This window comes from Sphaerodactylus townsendi, linkage group LG04 (assembly GCF_021028975.2).
Source record: "Sphaerodactylus townsendi isolate TG3544 linkage group LG04, MPM_Stown_v2.3, whole genome shotgun sequence".
NCBI classification, from domain to species: domain Eukaryota; kingdom Metazoa; phylum Chordata; class Lepidosauria; order Squamata; family Sphaerodactylidae; genus Sphaerodactylus; species Sphaerodactylus townsendi.
This window is the reverse complement of record NC_059428.1, coordinates 93,068,259-93,093,067: the sequence shown is the minus strand read 5'-3', so window position 1 is coordinate 93,093,067 and position 24,809 is coordinate 93,068,259. Positions and strand designations below refer to the sequence as shown.

The 24,809-nt window shown below is 42.1% G+C and overlaps 1 protein-coding gene across 3 annotated transcripts in view; it reads right to left on the bottom strand.

Moving 5' to 3' along the window:
• PPP2R3B (protein phosphatase 2 regulatory subunit B''beta) overlaps window positions 1–19,709 on the bottom strand; it is a 51,525-nt gene extending 31,816 nt beyond the window's left edge. The window contains exons 1-2 of one of the 3 annotated variants that reach the window (XM_048492726.1): window positions 19,582–19,709; window positions 16,349–16,750 (exon numbers count right to left, since the gene is read on the bottom strand). In XM_048492726.1, the coding sequence (XP_048348683.1) occupies window positions 16,349–16,693 (345 nt within the window). In that variant the 5' untranslated portion in view covers window positions 16,694–16,750; window positions 19,582–19,709. Of the gene's footprint in view, window positions 1–7,614; window positions 8,149–16,348; window positions 16,751–19,581 lie in introns of those variants that run through there. The other 2 variants (XM_048492728.1, XM_048492727.1) reach the window with 2 other exon arrangements.
• Window positions 19,710–24,809: the final 5,100 nt, after the last annotated feature.

Here is a 24,809-nt window from a genome sequence, read left to right as displayed (position 1 = left end):
GTGTATGGTCCAGGGCTGGAGATGGGAACTCTCTCCAGAGCAGTATCATTGTGTTCTCTTGATGTTTTTCTGGAACAGTGTGGGATAGGTGCTTTGCATGGTAGTTGTGGGAGAGGGAAAGCCCAGACAAGGTTTTTACTTACTGGATGTCCTTATGGGTACACTGAGCCAATGCAGAGAACGGGCTCCACATTTTGGCAATGTTGAAATAGGGCTGTGACATCATTTGGGAAGATCTGGTTGATGAGCATGAGGGCATCCTTTATTGGAACCTTGGTGAATAAGGAGACCACATCAAAGCTGAACAACTGTTGTTGGAGGTAAGTTTGAAGATACTTATTTTGATGGTGAAATGAGCTGAGTTTTTAATGTAGGATGTTGTTTGTTTGATTCGGGTATATAAACAGATAGCCAAGAGTTTTGATCATTTATATGTGGAGTATCAAATGGCATTCACAATGGGTCTGAGTGGGATGGAGTCCCCAAAGATTTTGGGCATAGTTGGGATGGAAAGTTTTCTGTCTGGCAGAGCTGTTGGGGTGTGTTGGAGTGGAGTAAGGAATTCTAAATCAACATATTGGTTTTGTCAATTGATTTTGCTGATTGGGTACCATTTTAGTTTTTTATATGTTGTAGGGTCAGAAGTTCTGATTTTTCCTTTGAATTGTTCAGTTTTCACAACTACTGTGGCACTGCCTTTGTTGGAAGGATGATAATGTCTCAATCAGAGCTGAGGGTCTTAATGGCATGTTTTCTTTCTGATTTATATTGAAGGCAGGAAGTTTTGCTTTCTATAGGATCTCTGCCATTTTCCCTCTTATGTCCTCTGCTTCGTCTTTGGGAAGATGCCTGTCATAAAGGTTGCCACTGATGATACAGACAACACTTTGGGGAATGTCAGTTTATTTTCCTGCAAGATATTCACTTACCTTCCCCCTCCCCTCAGCATTATACACACTTCTTCACAGCTGATGAAAAATGACTTAACTATACAAAAACCTACACCATGATTTCCCACACATAGATACTCAGGTATCTGTATGTTTGTTATTTTGCTGATTTTACAAATATATTTTAAATCCATACTCATTATTTCATAAAGATCAGAGAAATGACAATGAAAAGACTAATTCTCTTATCTGACAATGAAACAAACTATCTGTTCATTGTCTTGCATTTTTCCTCCCAGCCAAGGACCACTGCACAAGTTGCCACAGAAGATAACCCAGTGGCTGAGGCTATGTGTATTTCCATTTCTCCAGAAAAGTATTAGAATTTGCGATCATATCAAGAATTAGACAACCTGAAACACATTGAATGATGTTTTAAATGCCTTACAGTAATGACTAAAGGCTGGAAAGTATGTAGGGGTAGTGGCAGCAGATACCCCTCTCTCATTTGATCAGGACCTGGGCTAAGTAAGCAGCTTTAAAAACTCACAAAAGAGCTTGTTGGTTTTAAGCTCAGTTTGGAACATGTAGAAGTCTTGGTATCACTGGAAACTCAGTAGGGTCTGAACATCTACTTCTAGCTCCTGTTCATCACAATCCATGAGCTCTCCAATCATATGAAGAACACAAATCATATCGTAAAACTACATTTTCCAAATGTCCAGGTGGATAGGATACTATAGAAACAGTGTACAAGCAAGCATGAGAGGGGGGGAACTGCCCTTCCACCATTATTTCTATCACTACTGATGCATACTTGTGTGGGAGACAGAATTGGAGGAATTTTCCTCTGGCTTGCATTGTGAACTGAACCAGAGAAGAACTGTCTGATTCTGATGCTCACCTCAGATTCGAGGGAAGCATGAGTCACTCAGGTTCATATTCCAAAGCAAGAAAGATCATCATCAATGTCAACAGTGCCCAATGAAGTCTCTGAAGCTTAAGCAGGGAAAGAAAGTTCCTCAAGATTTCTGGTAGTTATGTGATACATATTTTTAAATTTATTTTTGCACTTATATCCCACCAATCCCCGAGGGCTAGAGACAGCTTACAATCAATATAATAAAACATATAAAAACAGTACAAAAATACAAATCACAAAATATAAATGCTAAAACCAGGTTTAAAAACAATTAATTCTAAATGGCACCAAAAAGAGTCCTAAACAATATAATGGAACAGGTGTACAAGACATAACCCAGGTGGGGATCAAGAATGTTATCACAGAGGATGCCCGGCTGGCCCAACAGGAAGGGCCCGGTGGAATAGCTCTGTTTTACAGGCCCTGTGGAATTGAGACAGATTCCGCAAGGCCCTTAAGGAGTGCATTCCACCAGGTCAGGGCAAGGGTCATAAAAGCCCTAGCCTGTGTTGATGTCAGCCGGACATCTTTAGGGTCCAGGATCACCAAAAAATTCCCCTCTGCAGATCGGAGGGGACCTTGAGGACAATAAGGGGAGAGGTGGTCTCGCAGATATGCAAGTCCAAGACCGTTAATGGCCCTAAAGGTCAATACCAAAACTTTGAAGATAACCCAGTGCTCGATAGGCAGCCAGTGAAAATTTTTAAGGAGAGGTGTTATATGGTCCTGGCTAGAGGCTCCAACCAGGAGCCTAGCAGCTGAATGTTGCACAAGCTTCAATTTCCAGATCAGCATCAAAGGTAGGCCAGCGTAGACCGAGTTACAGTAATCTAGCCTAGAGGTGACTGTCGCATGTATTACTGTGGCCAAATCAGTCCAAGAGAGGTGTTCAGTGCCTCTGAAAGCCTCACCCAATGACTAACAAGAACATAATTTATACAGGTTGCAGAGGATAGCTTTTCTTGTCACGCAGCCCACACATAATCTTCTTATTTATTTGTTCGTTTTTTAGATCACTCTCCCCTGCCACAGGCCCACAGCGATTTATAGTATTCACTCTCAATAAAAACAATAAAATATCGTACTACTCAATCTTAATCTTGGCACCTTAAGATAAACCCAGCAACAGATGAGCAACCAATTTAACAAGCTAATACTTATTTGATTTTGTCACACAAAAGGAAAATAAAGAACAACTGGTAAAAGTAGGGAAGGCAGGCCAGCTGAGATGGATATACATTGTTGCTGTCCTCAACTCTAGGCCTGGTGGACCAACTCCATCTTATAGGCCTAGCGGAGCTATTATAGTTCACACAGAGTCCTGCTCTAATTGGACAGAGCGCTCCACCAGAGTTCTCTGGCCCAGGCAGTCTTTGGGCCAGGAACCACCAGCAAGTTGTTACTTGGCAAACATAGAGTATATTGGGAGAGTTTGTAAGAAGGCAGCTTCATCACAACTTCAAGCAAAAACCCATACAATTTGTACATGCAAATGTATACTACTTTCTGTTGCAGTTAAAAAGTGTATAACTGAGTACAAAACTTGTTAACTCCTCTGGTTTGGGAAATGTTGATTATACTTAGCATTCCCTTCTTCATACCACATACTGTTCACCTTATACATCAAGCATATGACAGTTAATAATACCACCAGCTGTTGGGAAAAACATGAACACTCTTATCAGCAGATAAGGGGCCTTTCAGTAAACACCTTTCAGGTTTCCAAAACAGAATTTGTCACCATATACTAACTTACTCTACAAATTCAGAGAAATGTTGAGCAAAAAGGGGCACAACTGTCTTTAGTGTTTCATGTTACACATTCACTGCATTCCCTAAGGGCCACTGGTTTGCAGATCTCAACTTCCATCACTGAAAACATGTTTACCTCTTACTGTGTTTAAGTAACAGTCATAGTAAGCAAGAGTTTCACAGCTGGGGAAAATGATTTATCAACAATGGGACTATTTGTTGAAAGTTCTGGAATCTCCCAGTTATGTTATTTCGACACCAGTGCAACAACTGGCATAATTTTTATCTTTTTAAAAAGTTTCCATAGTTCATAGACAAAAGCTCTCAGGATCTGTCTCAGGATATCAGTTTGTGGTACAACATCCAGGACATACAATGCTTCTTTCTTCTTATAAAAGTGCTTCTGGCATTAGGAGCATTAGGTAGGGGTTTATTGGATATCATTTGGAAAGTACCTATGATGAATGATTCTACACTGCAAAACAGACATGCTTAAAGAATGAACAGTGTAGACTACCTGTACTGTAGAAGGACCATGATAATGCTGTGTGCCATGGATAAAATTTTTATTTCATTGGGCAATATCTAGAAACAAAGAAGCCCATGTGTAAGCAGAATTCATTTCAGCATGTAAGGGAGGGGGAAGATTACTGCAACTCCTCCTACAGTTCTAGAACAATTTGTGTCCTCCAACAGAATGTTTTCCAGGAAAGGAGGGATTGCAGGAGGGGCATGGATAAGAAGGGGGGGGGGGTGAAAGTGCCCTTGTGGTAGCGTAACTAACTTTAAGATGGGGCCCAACATTTTCCTGGAATTGCAACTGATCTCCAGACCACAAAGAATAGTTTCCTTAGAGGAAACAGCTTCAGAGAGTGGAGTCTATGGCAAAACATCCCCAAACTATGCCTTCTACAGACCCCACTCCCAAATTGCCAAGCACTTCTCAAACTGCAGCTGGCAACTCTACTGTGGTTATGTACCACACCACACACAGCTCTTTTGATCCTAGACAAAAAGAGAATTGCTTAATTGAAGCATAGGCATAAATTCAGTATCTCTCCCTGCCCCCATCACAGCAGGAGGAGCATAAAGAGACCATTATAGGCTCACCCAGTATTTGCATATATTAAAAAAGCAAACATCAAAACTTAAGACTTTCATACTTTTGATATCTTTATGTCAACTATACAGATTATTTTTTTTAATTCAACGATTTATAATGAGCATTTTATACTGCTTTAAGTACACCAATAGGAAATTCTCTCTCTCTCTCTCTCTCTCTCTCTCTCTCTCTCTCTCTCTCTCTCTCGTGGTCACCTCCTCTCACCTTGGGATGAAAATTGGTAAATTAATATGACTCTAATACTCCTTTTTGCAGCCTTCAGTACATGCCAAAAGCAGATACTAAGCAAAAGTGCTGGAAATAGCACAAAGTATAAAACTCATCTCTGAAATAGCTTTAGATACAGTCCTCGGTATCCTAAATATAGTTAACTTAACACCAGTATTCTTTATTGAATTACCACTACTAAGATAAAGAGGAGAAGCAAAGACTAACAGGGGTTTTACTGGCGACAGAGATTGCAGCAGCATTGCATGCTGCAATCTGTCCTTCGTAACAAAACCTTCACTGTTGTTCAAGCAAAGGAAAAAGCAACATAAACTCTTAATTAGATACAACTGAATTAGTTATCCTCATTATTTAACAGTGTGAAATCAAATATTAATATTCAGAGAACCTTCTTAGTAATATATCTCTCCACAATGTGAGACTAATGCCTTTCATATTTGTATGACTCCTTCGCCCCATTTTGTCCCAGCACCTAATATTCAGATACACATGGCCTCTGTACTTGGAAAACCTACTTCCCACTATCACAGCCAATGAACATCACATCCAAGTGATATAGTATCCTACAGTTCATCACATTGGCCAGCCTGATGAAAGTGTCCCATCTGTTGACACTGGAGTCATATTTTTCAGAGTCATATTTACTATTCATTTATACGCCACCTTTTCCCCCAACAGGGATCCAAAGTAGCTTTCAGCTTTCTTTCCTCTTTATCCTCACAACAGCCCTGCAAGGTAGGCTAGGCTGAGGCCATGTAACTGGTCCACTGTTACCTAGGAAGCTTTCATGCCAGAGTAGGGATGCAAACCTGGGTCTCCCACATTCTAACCTGACACTCTGACCACACCAGCTCTCCCTATCCATTTACAAAGTCACCTGGTTGATAGATCAACCTCTAACTTTAATACAATCTGAAAGGCTAATTATCTGACTCAGCAATGCAGCCTACTAAATTTGTGAGTTTATATGTATTATATAAATGCAATTAAAACTGGGAGCTTGTGCACCATCCTTGTATGTCTGTGTGTATAAGCAATTGTGAGATGACACTACCTCCTACAGTGCAATACAGAGGATATCCAGAATTAGACAAGACCTTCCTTCTGCTGAGCTCTAAACATCAACCGTCTAATGCTATGTCCAACAGCTGCAGTCCAGTTCCTTCACAACAATCCTACTTCATACTCTCCCCCTGCCTGCCCCCCCCCCAAAAAAAGAACTGCACAGCATCCATGTCCTACCAGGAATGAATTGTAGACAGCAGTGAGAAGGGCTAACTATGGGGATAGTGCAAGAACAAGAGCAACATGATTGTTGTACTTTCACACAAGGAAAGAGGACTGCTCCCTACATGAAACCAAACACTGTGGGGATCCCTTCCCCCAGTCCTACAATCCTAAAAACATCCTATTTCCAGAAGAACAATGCTAAAAGTAGATTAGGGAAGAACAATGCTAAAAGTGCCAGAAGAACAATGCTAAAAGTAGATTAGGGATAATGTTGGAGTCCTACCCAAGGGACCTTCAGACAGCTATGGATTTACAGCAGGTGCCGGTACAAGCAATTTTGTAACAGCACAATCCACTAACAGCAGTTTATGCGCTTGATGTATGGACACAATTTGAATATGAATACAAGACTTGAATATACATACAAGAAAAATGCAACTTCCTCATAACAGAAGTGGTAGCTTCAGAAATCATCTGGTTCCAAAGCTATGAGTTTTTTTTGTTTTACATTTGAATGACCTGAAATAATTTGACTTTCATCCTAAGAAGAAATAAAATTCAGAAGGATCAGGAAACTTTTTCCTTGGAAGACTTTACAATTCCCCCCCTTTGTACCTGATTTTCAGATACTTTCTGCCAATCTCCATCTGTTGACTGCCGTAGCTGTTACTTGTGCCCTATGTCATTAAGGAAACCCCAGAAGGAAAGAAGGGGTAGATATCTACTGTCCTATCTTCAAGGACATTCTGTCAAACCTGCTCAATGTAACTATGGTGTCACAGTTCCTATCTTTACGTTAACGTTATTTGTCCCACTTGTGTATTTATAGAAATGATTTAGAACGCTACGATGGGAAGACTATTAGAAACAGAATAGTTACCAGTGTGTTGCATCTTCCCACAAACAAGCTAGAAAATTAAATTTCTCCTGAGTATGATTACTATACTGTGCAGCGAAAAGTCCTTATAAAAAGGAATGTTTCCAGGATATGATTTGTGAAACAGTGGAAAATGCATATTCACTCATTTCTATTATATCCATTTAAAACAAACTTCATTTCAACTGTTAAAAATATGTAATGTAGTCTGGTAAAGGAAATATGTAATATTATTTAACAGCTTATTTTCAACTGCACCCTTGCATAATCCAAAATCTAATGCAATAAATGATTGTGCAAACTTACATTGTTTTCTTTTTTTTCCTTTTACATACCTAGCACTAAGGAAACCTATGTCTGAAAGCCAACATTTAACAATACAGGCATAGAACAAAGATAGACTCTTAGTCCAATTAACATGCAATCGCATGTGTATATATTTTTACAGTAGCCTAGCAAAAATAATTTTATTTCCAGAAATTTCACAGTCCAGATGGCAGGGAAGTAAGATGCATCAGGCTACTTTCCACTGAATTCCGCTCCCCCCCCCCTTCCATAAGTCACAAAGTCAAATGCAAAAGAGTAAACAAACCTGGACCTGTTGGAAAGCTTTGAGTCTTTTCTTGAATCTGGAAGGCAGAACAAAATCACACCCTCGAGCCAGCAATGCCAATTCCTTTCGCAGATCAGGGTCTTGCCGTAAAGAAATCTCCTTTATCCTCATGCTTTCAGATTTCATATAATGCTTGAGCACGCACCGGTTCTGGCACTTGAGTCCCAGTAAACAGCAGAGTCCGATTAATACACACTGCCACTTAAAGCAGCAGCTGCGTTTTACTTCTGTGTTATTCTGAGATCCAGTTCAGCTTAGCCTGCTCCATACATTAAAGGGAACTTGGCTGGAACTGCTAACACAGACGCGAAAGTCACTTTGGGAACCAGCCCCTCACTCCATGCATTCCAAGGTCTTAATGGTATGGTATAGTATGGAAATGAAAGAAGCCTGTTATAAAAGTGGCACTCCAAACCATCAATAAAAGAAACGTCTAATTTAGAAAAACCAAGCAGGGAGGAACATGAAAATGTCAGCCATGGTGGTTTTGCAGTTTCCTTTCTTCTCTTTTATAACAAGCTACTCACTGTGCAAATCTCCAAGTGTCCTATTGAGGGATGAAAGCTTTCCAGACTTGCACAGCCCTTTAGGTGTTGTGTGTCAGAAAAGGAAGCAACCAGCCTTAAGATGCACAGAGATCTGTAGTACAAACTGCTGGTAGAGACACAACTGTCTAAGTGCCAAAGCTAGAGAATATCTTAACTTTACTTTTTGTGTACTGATACACAGCTGTGAACATTTCTTCTTTTATGATGTCACCTACTCCCCCCGCAAATAAAATTCAGAAGGATTTTACTATAAAGGATGTAACTCAGAGAACAAGTCCCACAATCCTAAACTCTTCTTTTTTCACATCTGAGGGAACCGGATTCTATTTCATTTATTAATGTAGATTTTAATATACAATTTATGTCTGTTGCCTTGGATTTGTCATGGCCAGAGCTCAATACTCAGTAAACATCTATCAAACACTTTATGCACTAAAAATGACTGTAGAATGGGGCTCAAACATGTGAAGGAAATAACATTTTTTTGAACTTCCACAGAAAGTTAGATATAATTCATAATGTTATACCATACAAAAGGAACCACTTACCTTAGCTGAAGTACTGAAACTATTACAGCTATTATTTATCTATTTATTAAATTTATTATACCGCCCACCCCCGAAGGGCTCTGGGCGGTGTACAAAATAATCAAACATTAAAATCACAACTATAAAACCATTATTGAACCTAAAAACAGAAAAAAGCTAAAGATGGTGATAAAAATTCAGTCAGAATCAATCCAATTCAGCTCTATCTCATGGGAGTGGTCCGATGATGGAAAATACAGGTGGGTGGGTGGCAATCCACGGTTACTGTCCACCAAAAGCTTGGCGGACAAATCAGTCTTTAAGACCCCATGGAACTGGCCAAGGTCCCTCAGGGCCCTAATGGTTGGTGGAAGAGTGTTCCACAATGTTGGGGCCAAGGCACTCAGGTTGGCCTGATGGAGGCCAACCAGATCATGGAGGGGCCAGGGACCACCAGCAAATTGGCCTCTGCAGAACACAGAGGCCAAGCAGGACATAGGGGGAAAGATGGTACCAGAGATATGAAGGCTCCAGGCCGCGGAATGCCTTAAGGGTCATCACCAATACCGTGAAGATGATCCGGTGTTCAATCAGGAGCCAATGCAGTCAGTGCAACACAGGAGAGATGTGGTCCTACACAGTACTACCTGTGAGGAGCTGGGCCACTGCATTCTGGACCAATTTCAACCTCCAGATCAACTGCAAGGGAAGGCCTGCATAGAGCGAGCTGCAATAGTCTATTAAAACACTTGGCCAATAAAGATTCTATTCTAGTCTAATCTGGAGGTGGCCATTGCATGGATCACAGTGGCTAGGTCAGTCTGGGAGAGGTATGGGGCCAGCCGTCGTGCTTGGCGCAGATGACAAACGCTGTCTGTGCTGTTTGGGCCATCTGGGACTCCATAGAAAATTATGAGTCCAGGTGAACCCCCAGGCTACGGACATGGGAGGCCATTGACAAGGAGACCCCCTTCAGCGCTGGTGGACAGACCCCCCACCCACAGGACCTCTATCTTCGATGGATTTAGTTTTAACCTGCTATGCCTCAACCAACCAGCAATCGCCTCCAAACAGTGCTGCAGAACCGCAGGAACAGTGACTGACCCTCCCTCCATCAACAGAATGAGCTGAGTGTCATCAGCATACTGATGACAGATCAGCCCAAAGCTGAGCAAGGGGTTGCATATAGATGTTAAATAACAATGGAGACAATAATGCCCCCTGAGATACCCTGCACTGAAGAGAGCACCTCTGGGAATCCCTGTCCCCACACCTCACTTGCTGAGTCTGATGACGGAGGAATGAGATGAGCCAGCCCAAGGCAACACCACGAATCCTGGAAGCGGCTAGGCGGTGGGCCAAAAGGTTGTGATCGATCATATCAAATGCTGCAGTCAGGTCTAACAATACCAACAGTGCCGATCTGCCTCGGTGTAGATGCGGAACATGTCTGTGACTGCTGTTATGATGGTCTCCGTCCCATGCCCAGCACGGAAGCTGGACTGGAAGGGATTGAATGCGGATGTGTCATCCAGAAAGCGCTGGAGCTGCTCCAACCCCACTCTCTCAATTACCGTCCCAAGAAATGATAAATTCAAAATGGGGTGGTAATTGGCCAGATCTCTAGGATCTAAAGATGGTATTTTCAAGAGTGGGCGGACCACTGCCTTCTTCAATCCATCCGGGAACACTCCTTGCTCAAGGGAGCGATTGATGATACTCATAAGATGGGGTCGTAGCTCTCCCTGGCAAGATCTAATCAACCAGGAGGGGCACAGATCCAGAGGACAGGTAGTAGGTCTAACAGCAGCTAGGACCCTGTCAACATCTGCCTTGGCTAGCAGGGAAAACTGGTCCAACAGTGGACCTGAAGACGGCAATGGAGCCTCCAGTTTGCTCATTGTCTCAAGGGTGGCAGGAAAGTCATGGCGGAATGAAGTGATCTTATCTGCAAAAAGCTCATTAAAGCCTCACGGCTATGGGTCAATTTTTAGAGCTTCCTATAATGAGGACAAAGACCAAATTATCTGAAACAACTGTGCTGGGTGAGAGCTAGCTGATGCAAGAGAGGACAAAACGTAATCCCTTTTCGCCGCCTTCGTCACCATTTCATATGCCTTCATAAACATCCTATAAGATGTTCATGCAGCTTCGTCATGAGATTTCCTCCACAATCGCTCTAGATGTCTGAGTTCCCTTTTCATCTAGCGTAGCTCCCCAAATATTATCCTTGGCATTGTTATACATAGTATTTAATACAACACTTGTGCCTGTCATTTTGTTACCTGCGGCAGCACGGAGCCTACAAAATGGCGGGGACAATTGTATAAAAATGAAAGTTTTGCTAATAGCTGTCTGGACCAATACAATCTCTCTTTATCAAAGTGCTTTGTTTTACAATTTTGAGGATAATGTTTTTGACAAAGCCAGGGCTTAAATATGATTTTTTTACTCTAAAAAGAGAATCTGACTTCTTTGACAAGCGGTTGCACGTACATTCAACTTCTATTGAAGGGCACACAACCACACTGTCATCTTTCCATGAGAAAGGAAATAAAAACGTAATGTTAAAACAGAGATACAAAGAAGTGGGGTAAATGTATCAGATTTATTAATTTCACATAGAATTTGTAATGTTAAAGTTCAGGCGGAAATATAAAGAAGCAGGGACAACTGGATCAGCTTTGTCAATTTCACTTATAACTTGTCCTGTTGACACTCAGGCAAAGATACAAAGAAGCAGTAACTATTGCATCCAGTTTGTCAATTTCATATTGAACTAGAAATGTAAACTTAGGGAAGAGAATTATTTTGAAGCTGGGGTCAACTGCATCAGTATAGAAAACTGAGACACTAGGGCCATGGTGGCGAACCTATGGCACTCCAGATGTTCATGGACATTGGACATGATGGCAGGGACTGATGGGAATTGTAGTCCATAAACATCTGGAGTGCCATGGGTTCGCCGCCACTGCACTAGGGCAATTGGACATACTATGGGTAATTACTACATGTAATTGGGGACTGCTTGTGCGTTATTGCAGATCAAATTTAGTTGGAAAAATGTGGTTCTTTGTGGGGGTGGGACGATGGGCTATGTGTTTCTGTTTCTTCAGTAACAGAACCTGCTCCAGGCTTCCATTTTGGATTGGTAGTTCTCAATAGTAGAAATGGAGGATGAGACATTTCAAAATGTAACTGCACAGTAACCCCAGAGTGCCTACACAAAAGAAAAAAAAGGGAGGTTGTACTTCTGCCTCATAAATGACATCCCACCACTATTAGGAATAATACATTTTAAGCAGTGGATGGAATGTGATATAAATACAACTGAAGAGACAAGAGGGTGGGGGGGGGGGGAAACTCCCAAAACAAAGGGAGAGAGAAGGAGGTGTGCACAATGATTTCATGTTTCCAAGTCACTGTGGTTTGACCAATAGGAAAACCTGTGGTAAGCTGTGCATGCTGAAAAGGTGTCTCTTGAGGGAACAGAAACAATTCTACACAAGATGTTCCTTCGTGCAGTGCAGCAGATAATTAAAATTCTCCAGAATGTGTTCAGCTTAAGTCTGGTTAGAACTGGTGGCCTGCAGGCTAAATTTGGAAAGTATCAGTAATTTTGCCACAGCTGCTTTACTGCCCACTAGGCTATGATTACCGAGATGTAATCTATATTTCTGCAAAAAGTATGTTTTCTTAATGGGACTTAGTATTACAGGTTTCACACAGACAAAAGTTCTCTTAGTTTAAATCTGCTTTATAATTCAAGAATCGTGTAGAACAAGCATTCTATAATTTTGTCCACTAACTTATGGTAAGAAGAAAAAGGGAATATTAGCTTTTTAAAGATGAACAACTCATGATAATCAGAAGGAAGCCCAGAGTTCAGGTATACAGAGCAGTTCTTAAGTGACCATACACAGAACTTAGGCCAAAAGCAAAATATTTTACTTGGCAGAAATTATCATGTATCTCTCTACCCAGACTTACTAATGAAAAAATAGGTTGCAATACCACATTAGGTCATAAGGAAGAGTAAGAAAGAAGAATCCAGCGACAGCACATGGAAGTGCACTAATCAACACTACAATAAGGCACCAACTCCCCTACACAATGACACTGTCCATTCACCCCCAACTGCTAACCCCAAAGCCAGGGCTGGAAAAAATCTGTTCTTAGCCAATGGTGTCAGAATTGTGTATGCTAAGTTACCCATGAACCTGTTCCTGTGACAAGTTCACGGTTTGCTTAGTAATGGTTTTAAGCAGAGCTGCAAGTAAAATATTGCCAAACTAATACCCCTTTAAAAGGATCTGTATTTTATGTTTATATGGATGTTCTCAATAAATACAAATAGAACAAAAGTCAAATAAATAAATAGAATAAATAATAATAAGATCTTACTTAATTGTATAACCTCCACTTACTTCCAGAAGTCCATGGTACACTCTATGATAATTTTGATAAATATTGACTGGACTCCTTTTTCCTCTTCACAAGCACAGCTGGCACAGGAGGTTGTATTACAGCCAAATGAGAGGAGGTTCCTTGCATTCTTGGAATGCTTGCTTGCAAGTGATAGAGTTGTAGAAAGAACAACTCAACTTGTGTTCCAGACTGCTGGGTGGGAGAGCAGCCCTGATGGTTTTTGGTGCTCTGGGAGGATTGCCATCATCCAACAACCTCTTTGGTTTTATTATAAGCCAAACAGTGTGGCCCTCCAGATGTTCATGGGTTATGATTCCCATTAGCCCCTGCCAGTATTCACCTCCCACTGCTAATCTCAAAGCCATTATGCTGGCAGAGGATGATAGGAATCGTAGTCCATGAAATCTGGAGGGCCAGAGTTGGACACCCCTGCATTAAAGGATCAAGAATTGATTAGGATATAATTTTCTCACATTCCATTTAACTGCTTTTAGAATAGGAACAGTTTGCTAAGGGAGGAGGATCTTAACTCACAAACACTGCAAACCTAAGGATAGTTGCTCCAGTCTAAGCTCATTCATTTCAGTGGGCCAGACTGGAGTGACTCCACATAAGATTGAACTTAAACACCAGTCTTGTATTCAAACTTCAGAGAATCCTTAGAATTATGGAAAATACAGTTAGTTCTACCAGAACCTGTTTGGTTTGACAGTGGTTTCTGTGCAAAACAAGGATTTGAAAAAGCTACGAACTGCTTAATTTGCATGCAACAGAGACCCGTGGCTTGCTCAGAAACAGCAACATACAATGGAGAAAGGAAAGGAAGGCACACACAAGTGTCTAGCACACTCCCAGTCAATATTACATATAAATCACACCTCACTTCAGCTGGTTCTTTCAAAACTGGATTTACATATTGCAGAGTGCCATCATTAACACCACTCTGAACAGTTTAGAATAGCAACGGCGTTCTATGCTGGTACATCCCAGAGATCTTCATGTAAATCTGATACTGGCATACAATTGGACGGTCCTGGGCTGGGGTCAGACAGCCCTCCTAAAACCACTTAGACCTGGTCATGCCCTAGAGTAATGTTATATAAGTCCCACCCAACATACACAGCATGACAACCGAAGTCCTCCTCATTCTTTCCTCCCTAACCCAAAGTCTTGACACAGTTTAGGATACCAATTGAATCTGCAGCCACAGTTCTCCACAACACTATATAAACCCTAGACCAGACACCCCCTAAATGATACTATGCACAGTACGGAACTACAGCGAAAAAAGACTTTAGTGGTAAGAACACTACTGAGCAAATACTGTGGAATATTTGTAACATTGCTCTGCTCAGAAGCCTATAGGTATGCCACCTCAGCACACAGATGCTTGGTGAGATCTTTTAGTCTTCCAACTATGAATGCAGGGGCAAAGCATTTTGAACAGATAAGCAAGAGGGTTGATACCACAAGCTGTGACTGCTGCAAACGCTCCCTGTCTGCATTAGTTCAACAATTTCCCTCCCTCCACACCTGGAATTCACAGTGCAAAAAGGAAGAGAGTCCTCTTGCAGTCTTGCTGGCAGGATATCACTGTGCTGTCAGTGCCGAATCATGCCAGTGGGCACAGGTCATACAACCATAGTCCTTAGTTGCTATGTGACATTCTACTCTAAACAGTACTAGAGCTAATAAAACACAAAAGTTCACCAGCAGAGACTTGAGCTGTGCGTTTTCCAGAAGTGACAGAAGACATTACTAAGGCAGGTCTCCCGTTACTATTCTAGCTATTTATTTATTCAAATACTTATTCACTCGAAGCCTGCAAGGGTAGGGTGAGATTCTAACTTTTCAGAACATAAACTTCAAAACTACAGCTGGTGGAAAGAAGCAGAGAGGTATTTCAAATACAGTTTCAAAACAGCATTTTCAGTGTATCGTCTTTAATTTACTTGTTAAGAGATAAAAACAGTTACCATAGTAATACCATGTGTCCTGATTCTGAATTACTTTTACAACACTGAAACTATACAAAGCCCTTGGTTAACATTCAAATCACTATGCAAATCACTTTAGTTAAAACAGAAATAATTAGTGAAGCCATATCTGTGGCCCTGGACCATCCATGACATCACAAAAGGCAGAAAGAACATTGATAGGTGATGTAAGGTATCGTGCAAGATAATCAGCACTGACAACTGTAACCTATAAAAGCTAGATTTTTGTGTAATTATCTCATCTTTGAAGGAGCAAGACAAGCTCTACCACAACTGAAAATTTAACTGTGAGGAAGACTACTGAAGCGGACTTGGCCCTACAGAGTGCAATTATGTGTTTCTTGGTAAACCAAGCCTCATATCTGATCCAATAATTCCTTGGAGGGTATCCGGTATAAGAAATGGACAATATCCAACTCATGTTTTAAGCAACTGCATGTTTTACACTGGCACAGTAGCAGGTATCCTCAGCTATATTGCAGAAATGCTTGTATAGCAAATTGTGTGACTGAACAGCTAGCTTAGTATAGGCCGTTGTGTGCTGTGTGTTCCATTAAGGATATACTTGACACTAGGGGTGTGCACCATTGTTCCCCCAAATATTTTTGGGTTTGGCTTTAAAAGACTCAGAAATTTTCAAAACAACCAAACCTCCATGTCAGCTTTCCCAGCTTCTTTGAAAATTTTCAGGTTTTTAAAGCTGAACGCATACAATTTCAAGCCACAGAGCTGAATTCAGGGATCAAGTGACTTGACCCCTGCATTCAGCCCTGCTGGCCGGCCTGCTGCCTCTGAAGCTGGCTTGGCCTTCAGAGGCTGGGAGGGGGGAGTTGTGTGCCAGGTTCAGGTGGTCCAACCCCTACACACTGTTTTCCTGGCTGTCCCGTTGCCTCTGTAGCTGGCTCAGATTTCAGAGGCGGTGAGGAAGTATAGGGGAGGCAGCACAGTCACTGCACTCAGCTGTGCTACCTCCCCTGCACTGAAATTGGTGCCTGCTATTTGACTTCATCTGGAGAGTTAATTTTTATTTTGGGTGGAAAATAAACCTTAGAAAAGCTGAAATGGTGATCACCAAAATTGCACATTGGTATTTCCCCCTTGGTTACTTTTAGACCTTTTCCTGTTTTGCTCTACTGTTACTTGGCACAGCAATTGCCAACAAATTAAAAGCTCATCTCTTACTTTAATTGATCACATAAATAATAGCACTTACCTTTCTGCTACTTGAAGATCTACGTATCCTTCGACTACTAGAAAAGCTTCTCAGGCTTGTTGGTGCTCCCAATGGTAAAACAGCAGAAAGAAGAGGAGAGCTTGTGGGAATTAAAGGAGACATCGAATTGCCTAACATGATCTGCTTGGAGACACAGTTTATCTCTGAAAAAACATGTTTATTGCCTCTAGCATCACCAGAACCAATTTCTATCTTCTCCTCATTAGTTATACTTCTTAAATAGTCCTTGAGCATCATCTGTGTGGCAGTTTCGCTCAACCAACACAAAAAGAGTTCATCCACTTTCATTTTTAATACAGGCTGCAAAGCTTTCGCAGCGGGCATTTTTCTTCAACAAAATGGTCCCAGTTCTCAGTTCAGATCCAACTGTTTTCCAGTTTCCTGTAACACAACATTTACATTCAAAAAATTTTCACGGATAAGACAATTCTTATAGCGACACACCGAAATGCTAATGATAAATTGTGCAACAGAAGTTATTAAAGAATGATTGCAGAAACATGTTTGCAATATGGTCAAAACTGGGACTGAGAGAAAAGAAAGATAGCTTTCTCCTTCTCCAACCATGGAAACAGACAAGATAACAAAACATGTTAAAGAACATTAGCAATTCACTAAACAATCATATACAGATTTGGATTGGTGTCTATGAAGAGAATTTATTAGCTCTATTCAGTAGATTTTGGAATTTACAAGGCATGTGTCATTCCCCCCCCCCCCGCCCGCCCGCCCACCTACTGCAGCTGACAGCTTGTCTGAGGAGGGGTTAACTAAGCAATAGAATAGACTTTAGCCTACACAAACATTGCGGTTATCAGGTGAAGTCCTTCTTTGGCTGATTATACACTGGTGTTGTGCCCTGCAGTAAGTATATGGTTTCTGCAGGGCAGAAATTTCTTGTACTGACACCATTAGAGTTGCGTTGCCAGAGATCGTGGGCGCCCCACAGTTTGTGAGAGTGAGGAAACCACAAGGTTTCCTTCTCGCTGTGAGGTTTCCCTTCTTCCAGGTCACTGCAGTTAAAAAGATGAAGGTTGCCTGTTTTGTTTCTACAAAGCCCTTTAAAGATTATATCAATATTGCTTATATTGATATTGTTGAGGCTGTTTTTTGCTGCTTTTGCATTTTTAGGGGAAAGCTGGCCATGATCCCTGAGAGGAGCGGGGCAAGACTAAAAATGAAAAAGCAATGAAAAGCAGCCTCAACAACATCAATATAAGCAATATTGATATTATCTACAAAGAGTAATATCTTGCGTTTTGAATGGGAGCAGGCAGCCACAAGTGCAGCTGAGCGGCAGACAGGTGGGGCTACTCCTCGGGTTAGATTGGGTGCCTCCAATTCATTCATGCACTGTACTGTTGTGCTAAAGTTATTTGCTGCATTGAATTTTAATTTAATTTATTATTGTTTTAGATGGTTTATGTATCCTATTGGATTAATTGATTTATTATGTGTTGTTTTGGGATTGTTGTGAGCTGCCTAAAGCCCTTTGGGGATGAGGCGGCCTATAAAATCGAATTAATAAATAAATAAACAGGAAAATGTGAAGAGACCCCACTGCAAAGGGACCACGGGGCTGGGAGCGCAGCAGAAAGCACACCATCCATAATGGGCCCTAGTCTGCCACTGTCAGAGTCTAATAACGTGGCACATTAAAAAACCCTCACTTGTTAGTAGTACAAAGTTTAACATTCTTTCCCCTGTGAGACATACCTGCTGCCACCTAAACTGATATTCATGATAATAGTTGTGATATTTCTCTTTCATCAGGCTTTTGATTTAGTTAACTAGTACCAAACTGGGGATATTATGCTTGTTAGGTGGCCCTTTTTTCCCCCTGTAACAGGCAGAGCTTTATGCTTTCTTGTTTGCTTGTTTACCCTTCAATTACTGGGTTATAAATTTGATTTTACAGTTTTTCTCCCTAACCCAGGATATACTGTAGCTGTGATTTTATTCTGCTGCAGAACACTTGGGGTATTTTACACTAAAACAATAGCTATATTTTATGGCTACCATACTGTTTTTGCTATAGCATGGATACTAAGAACACGAGCCAAGAAAACCTTGATTCAAATCTTACCTTACCCACAAGCTCACCAAAAAATCTTAGATATGCCCCTAATATCTCAGCCTTCTACCAGCAGCATGGGAATAACACTGACTAGCCTTAAGGATCAAGACTATGCTTTCTTTAGTAAATGATTGAAAAACATGATTGGAAAAAAAGCAACATAAATGAGAGGAGATTCAACTACCCAGCACGAAATGTATACACTGAGTCTGAAACCGATTCTACTCTCAAATAAGCTGATGCTATTGAGTATTACAAGAAGGGTCCTGTTCTTCATTACTTCACATGTTCCAGGGCTGGTGGTAAAGCAGAAAAGGGTGTAGAGCTAAAAGGCAGCTCATATTAAACCCCACTCATTTGCCAAGCTTTGTCAGCACAGATTCCCAAGCAGACCCACAAATGGATTCAGGGAAATGTGAACTAAAGGGACACTAGCCAGGCCTCAGATCACTAGCAATGCCAAAGGGTTGTCAGCCTTCAATTGTTATAGTGTCTTGGAAGAAGTTAAGTAAGAGGGACTTAAGCTGAGGTCAGCTTTTTCTCAAAATTTATACTGGAAAAGCAGTCAGTGTTGTCAGTCTTTCCTCAGAACACTTTGTCAAATTACACCAGATCCACGACTTATCAGTTCACAAAATAGGAAAACATAGAAAAGCAAGCCTAACTTGTATTCCTCATAGTTTCGCTGAATCCAAAACCAATTCAACAGATGGAGCTATTACCCCCTCCATTGGCCCTTTTTAGCAAGAAGAGTTTTAATAGAGACCAGCCAAGTACTGCTCTCTCCCTCGTTGCAAATCAAAGGCTTCACTTGTTGTACTTTATCTGTCACAGGGAAACTGAAGGCACAGAGAAGAGGCAAGTTCCAATAAACAGAAACCTTCTACAAAAACCAAACTGGGCTGTTAGCATCTTTCACACTATAGCAGGATAAGATACGTTACAGAGCCCTCGTGATAAAGTATGGAAACTTACACAAGAGCTCCTGCTGCTAAAAATAAAAACAGAACCCACACGTACTCTTTATTCCCATAATTATTATACCCACAACAAAAGAGCTGTTATGGGCGCCTCCCCTGTCTGAGAATAGGTATAACCAGACAGGTGAGTGAGTGGGCGGGGAATTTGCACTCACCTTCCAAAACAACAGAAGTAAACCCAAACTGGAAACTATTGCCCTAGCCCGTTTTTGAAGCACGGGTCCTGCCCATCACTGAGCAAAGCGCCTGAAACCGCTTTCACCCCTCCCACCTACCCTTTCGTTGATTTTTTTAAAGTTTACAACCTTACCGCTTTTGGGCATGCGTACAGCGTTTACGCATGCGCGCTGGAATGGGGAAAAACCAGGAAGTTCGACTTAGGGGACTTAGTACGCGCGCGTATTCGCGCGGAGTTCTGCTCGCCGATGCTGGTGCGATTGAAATTGGCGCGGCAGATCTGGAGCGCGCCGGGCGGGAGGGCATCTAGGAGGGCAGAGGGAGATGAGAAGGAGTCTGATTGGTTCCCTCGGTTTGCAGATTTGATGAGCTGTGAATGTCCAGAAGTCGTGTATGTGCTGTCTGTTGCTTGTATGGTCAGCCATCTAAGTCAGTAAGAATTTTGGCCAGTTAGTGAGAGGGGTTTTTTTAGAAAGTTTTAGTAGCTGGTTTTCTACGTCATAGGAGGACGACAGGGTGGTTACACTATAAAAGGCAGGGAGAATGCTGGAGGTATTAGGTAGTCTCCCACCGAAGTACAAACCCAGAGAGGTTTGTACTCAGACCCTGATTAGCTTCTGAGATCTGACAAGATTGGGGTAGTTTGGGCCATCCAGGTCCAGACAACTTTGTGATACCACATTGAATATAAAAATGAAACAGGAACCCAGGGGGTATCACAACTAACATTTATGAGTTTGCCTTCAAAGTGTAGTAATCAATTTAATTATATTCCTATAGACCAGAGATGGAGAACCTTTTCCAGACTGAGTGCCCAAACTGCAACCCAAACCCCACTTATTTATCGCAAAGTACCAACACAGCAATTTAACCTGAATACTGAGGTTTTAGTTTAGAAAAAACGGTTGGCTCCAAGGTGTGTGTTACTCGGGAGTAAGCTTGGTGGTAGTCAATGGCTTTGCTTTGAAGCAACCATGTTGAACAGGTGAATCATGACCCTAGGAGAGTTTACTCAGCAGCAAGCCCCATTGCCAGCAACTGAGCTTACTCCCAGGTAAAGGATAGCGCTTTAATTCTTCCCATGAAAATCAGTGGGGTTCAACAGCTCTTAACAAGGTTACCTAAACTGCTTCCCAAAACTAGGTTTTATGTTTAATGCTAATAACCTCCCTGAAATAATGAAATTATTATCACACTGGGGGCTGGCGGTGGAAGGGGGAGAGGTGTGCTGGGAGAGGGAAGTAAAACTTTCGCCTTCCAAAACCCAATAAACCCCCCACCAGGCACCCCACTTCCCTTCCCTGCAAGGAGACTGGGTGCCTCCTCGCAGGGAAGGGGAGGGGCCGCCTCTGGAGCTCCATGCATGGGCACCCCGTTTCCCTTCCCTATGAGGAGACTGGCTGCTGCTGAGCCTGCCTTGTGTGCATCTCCCAGCAACCACCTCTGGCGGGGGGAGGGGGAGATAACGACTTGCGTGCCCACAGAGAGGGCTCTGAGTGCCACCTCAGGCACTCGTGCCAGTGGCGAAGCTCCCAGGTGACAGGAGGGTGTGTGCCACGCACCGGGCGCACAGTTTTGGGTCACGTGGGGGGTGCAAAATCCCCCGGACCCTCCCCCTTCCCCTGCGGCACCCCATCACTTACTGTAGGAAATCGAGCAGGCTAGAGACCTGTTCTGGTGGGAAGTACATTTCCCAGGGTCTCCTGGGAAATGTAGTTCCCACACAGGCAGGCCTGTTGTCCAACCTGCTCGGTTTCATAAAGTAAGTGTGGGGGGGCGCTGTGGGGGGGAATCACGCCCCCCCTGCTGTGCCCCCCACACTTACATTAGGAAACCGAGCAGGCTGTAGAACAGGCCTGCCTGTGTGGGAACTACATTTCCCAGGAGACCCTGGAAAATGTAGTTCCACCAGAACAGGAAGGCCTGTTCTCTAGCCTGCTCAATTTCCTAAAGTAAGTGGGGGGGGCGTCGTAAGGGGGGAAATTATGCCCCCCCGTGGCACCCCCCTTACTTTAGGAAACCAAGCATGCTGGAGAACAGGCCTTCCTGTTCTGGTGGGAACTACATTTCCCAGGAGACCCTGGGAATGTCACAGACATTAAAATTTATTACCGTATATACTCATGTAGAAGTCGATTTTTTCAGCACATTTTTAATGCTGAAAAAGCTCCCCTCGACTTATATGCGGGTCATTAAATTTTTTTGTGTGTTTTTATTTTGCCGGCCAGCAGGGGGTGCAATTTTTATGCTAGCAACACCAAAATTTCAGGGTACCCTCAGAAGACACTCCTGATGATACCAGCTAAGTTTGGTAATGTTTGGTTCAGGGGGTCCAAAGTTATGGACCCCAAAAGAGGTGCCCCCATTCCCCATTGTTTTCAATGGGAGCTATTAGTAGATGAGGCTACCCTTTTGAGGGTCCATAACTTTGGACCCTCTGAACCAAACTTCACCAAGCCTGGCTGGTCTCATCAGGAGAGTCTCTTTATGATACCAACCAGGTTTGGTGAAGTTTGGGTCAGGGGATCCAAAGTTATTGATTCCCAAAAGGGTGCCCCATCCCCCATTGTTTACAATGGAAGCTAATAGTAGATTTTCCAGTTGGGTTACATTTGGACATACAGATGATGATGAGGAATCCAGTTTTGAAGGATTTTAACTCCGGTGTTTTAGCTTGGTTGCTGATTGAGCTACGGTTTTTGTGCTTTAAAAGTTACTGTTGAGACCATATTGTTCTTGTTGACCCTCTTTTCCACTTACAGAGCCAGTTTACTGTTTTTCTTTGAAATAAATATTCAAAAACATTTAACCTACTGATGCCTCAATTGATGTAATTTTACTGGTATCTATTTTTATTTTTGAAATTTACCAGCAGCTGCTGCATTTCCCACCCTCGACTTATACGCGAGTCAATAAGTTTTCCCTGTTTTTTGTGGTAAAACTAAGTGCCTCGACTTATATGCGGGTCGACTTATACATGAGTATATACAATATATATGTTTGTGTTTAAAACAGTTAAATAAGTTTAAAACAGTTAAATAAAACAAACATAAAAGATAAACTCATAAACTCAGCAGGAAAGGCTGAACAAACAAACCAGACAACAGTAGAGGAGAACAGATGACCCTCCTGGATGGGGGAATTCCTCCTCCTTTTTGAACCCCGTTAGTAAAACTGAGGTCTTGAACAACAAAACCGTAAAATTTAAGTAAGACCTAAATCTAAGAGACACCTTTCTTAGACTCTTCTTTGACTGAGGGTCAGAGTCTCTAAGAGGAATTGAACCTATTGCTTTAAAGTTGCTTGAAGAAGAACAAGAGTTTGGATTTATACCCTGCCTTTCTCTCCTATAAGGAGTCTCAAGGTGACTTCCAAACTCCTTTTCCCTTACTCTTCCCACAGCAGATACCTTTTAAGGAAAGTGGGGATGAGAGAGTTTGGAGAGAAGGTCAAGGCCACCCAGCAGGATGCATGTGAAGGAGGGGGGAAACAATCCTACCTCACAGGGTGTTTGTTGTGAGGGGAAAGGGAAAGGAGCTTGTAAGCCCCTTTGAGTCTCCTTACAGGAGAGAAAGGGGGGATATAAATCCAACTCTTCTTCTTCAGTTCATCAGAGAAGAGTCTGCCGTTCGTGTGGATAAATGGGGAATCAAACCTGGTTCTCCAGCTTATCCAGTCTTGTTACATCTATACTGGCTGCCAGTTTACTTCCGAGCTCAATTCATGGTGCTGGTATTGATCTTTAGAGTCCTATGTAGCTTGAGGTCAGCATACCTTAAGAACTGTCTTCTCCCACATGAGCTTACCATCCACTCTGGTTGTCTTTGGAGGCCCTGCTTTTAGTGTCCATTCTAGCCAAGTCCAGATGGTTGGCAACCTGAGTTAAGACCATCTTAGTTGTGGCGCCAAACCTCAGAGCTGTCTTCATTGTTGATTATAACCGTTTGGAAGTCTGTTGAGCCAGTTATACATTACTTTGTAACTTACTGATTCACTCAATGTTGAAGCTGTATGCTGTTTTACTTACCTAAACATACAAGAATAGAATTCAATCTCTATTACAACTGTATTTACCTGTATGCACTGAAGAAATTACTGTTGAAAACGTGGACTAGCATGCAACGCGTTCTGCGAATGTGGCTGCTGTCGCCGTGGTGTCTTCAACCACTTGCTGGAGCTGCTGCTGTCTACAACCACGATTCGCTTTAATATTTTTGAAGCATTGAACATTGGTGATACTGACTCTTTCAATTTATTGGAACGCAATATGAATGTTACAGGTTTCTTGCCTTATGCACAATGTTTATGAGATCTTATACAATGTTTATGAGAATTTGTTACTAAGTACTGTCCCATTACGCTTCTTAGGTTGCCTAAGTGCCCTCATTGTATGTTTTGTTATTACATTTATATCCAGTTGCATATTACTTATAATATAATCACAATATATCTTTATGAATGGTGTATGACTTATCTATTGACTTTATACCCGAAGAAATTGCATATACCAATTAGTTCATTGCCTTGTGTCTCTATATGTACAGTCCATGCTTCTTAGACTTGGCTGGCCTCAGATTTTCTAGTATTCATTGTTGATTATGCCAGTGTTGACTTTGCAATATCCCCAATAACTATTATTGGTTGCTCCCTGAAAAGGGGTGGGGTGCGGATGAAGAGCTCCTGGGACCTCTTAGCAATTGTTAAGGAATTATAAATGCTTTTAAAATGACGTTGGTGGCCATAGGGTGGATCCTTGCCACTGTCACTTGTAGTTTACCCTAGCACAGTGCCTTTGAGGGAGCATCTCCAAATGACTCCTTGGTTCTTTCCATCTTCCTGCCCTCCTGTGAAAAGCTATTATGTAAGATCCTGACAAGACCTGAAGAAGTGTGTGGGCATCCACAGGAACTAAATTTCTGTGGACTCTGTACATGTTTTAGATTCCAGGTCGAAAATAGGCATAATAGTGTTTTCCAGCTGCCAAGGCAAGAAATATTCAGTGGCGTAGGAGCCTTCTGAGCACTGCTCACCAATATACCTGCCCCTTGTTTCAGGAAAGCTGGCAGGGTCCTTGCTCAATGGGACTTATGTAGCAAATGGTTCCCACTTTGAAATTGCCAGTGATAGATGCGTAAACTGTGATCCTCCCTGAGATGCAGTTGTCATGCTGGCGATGGAAGTAAATGTGGCTCTTTAGGTTGGAGAT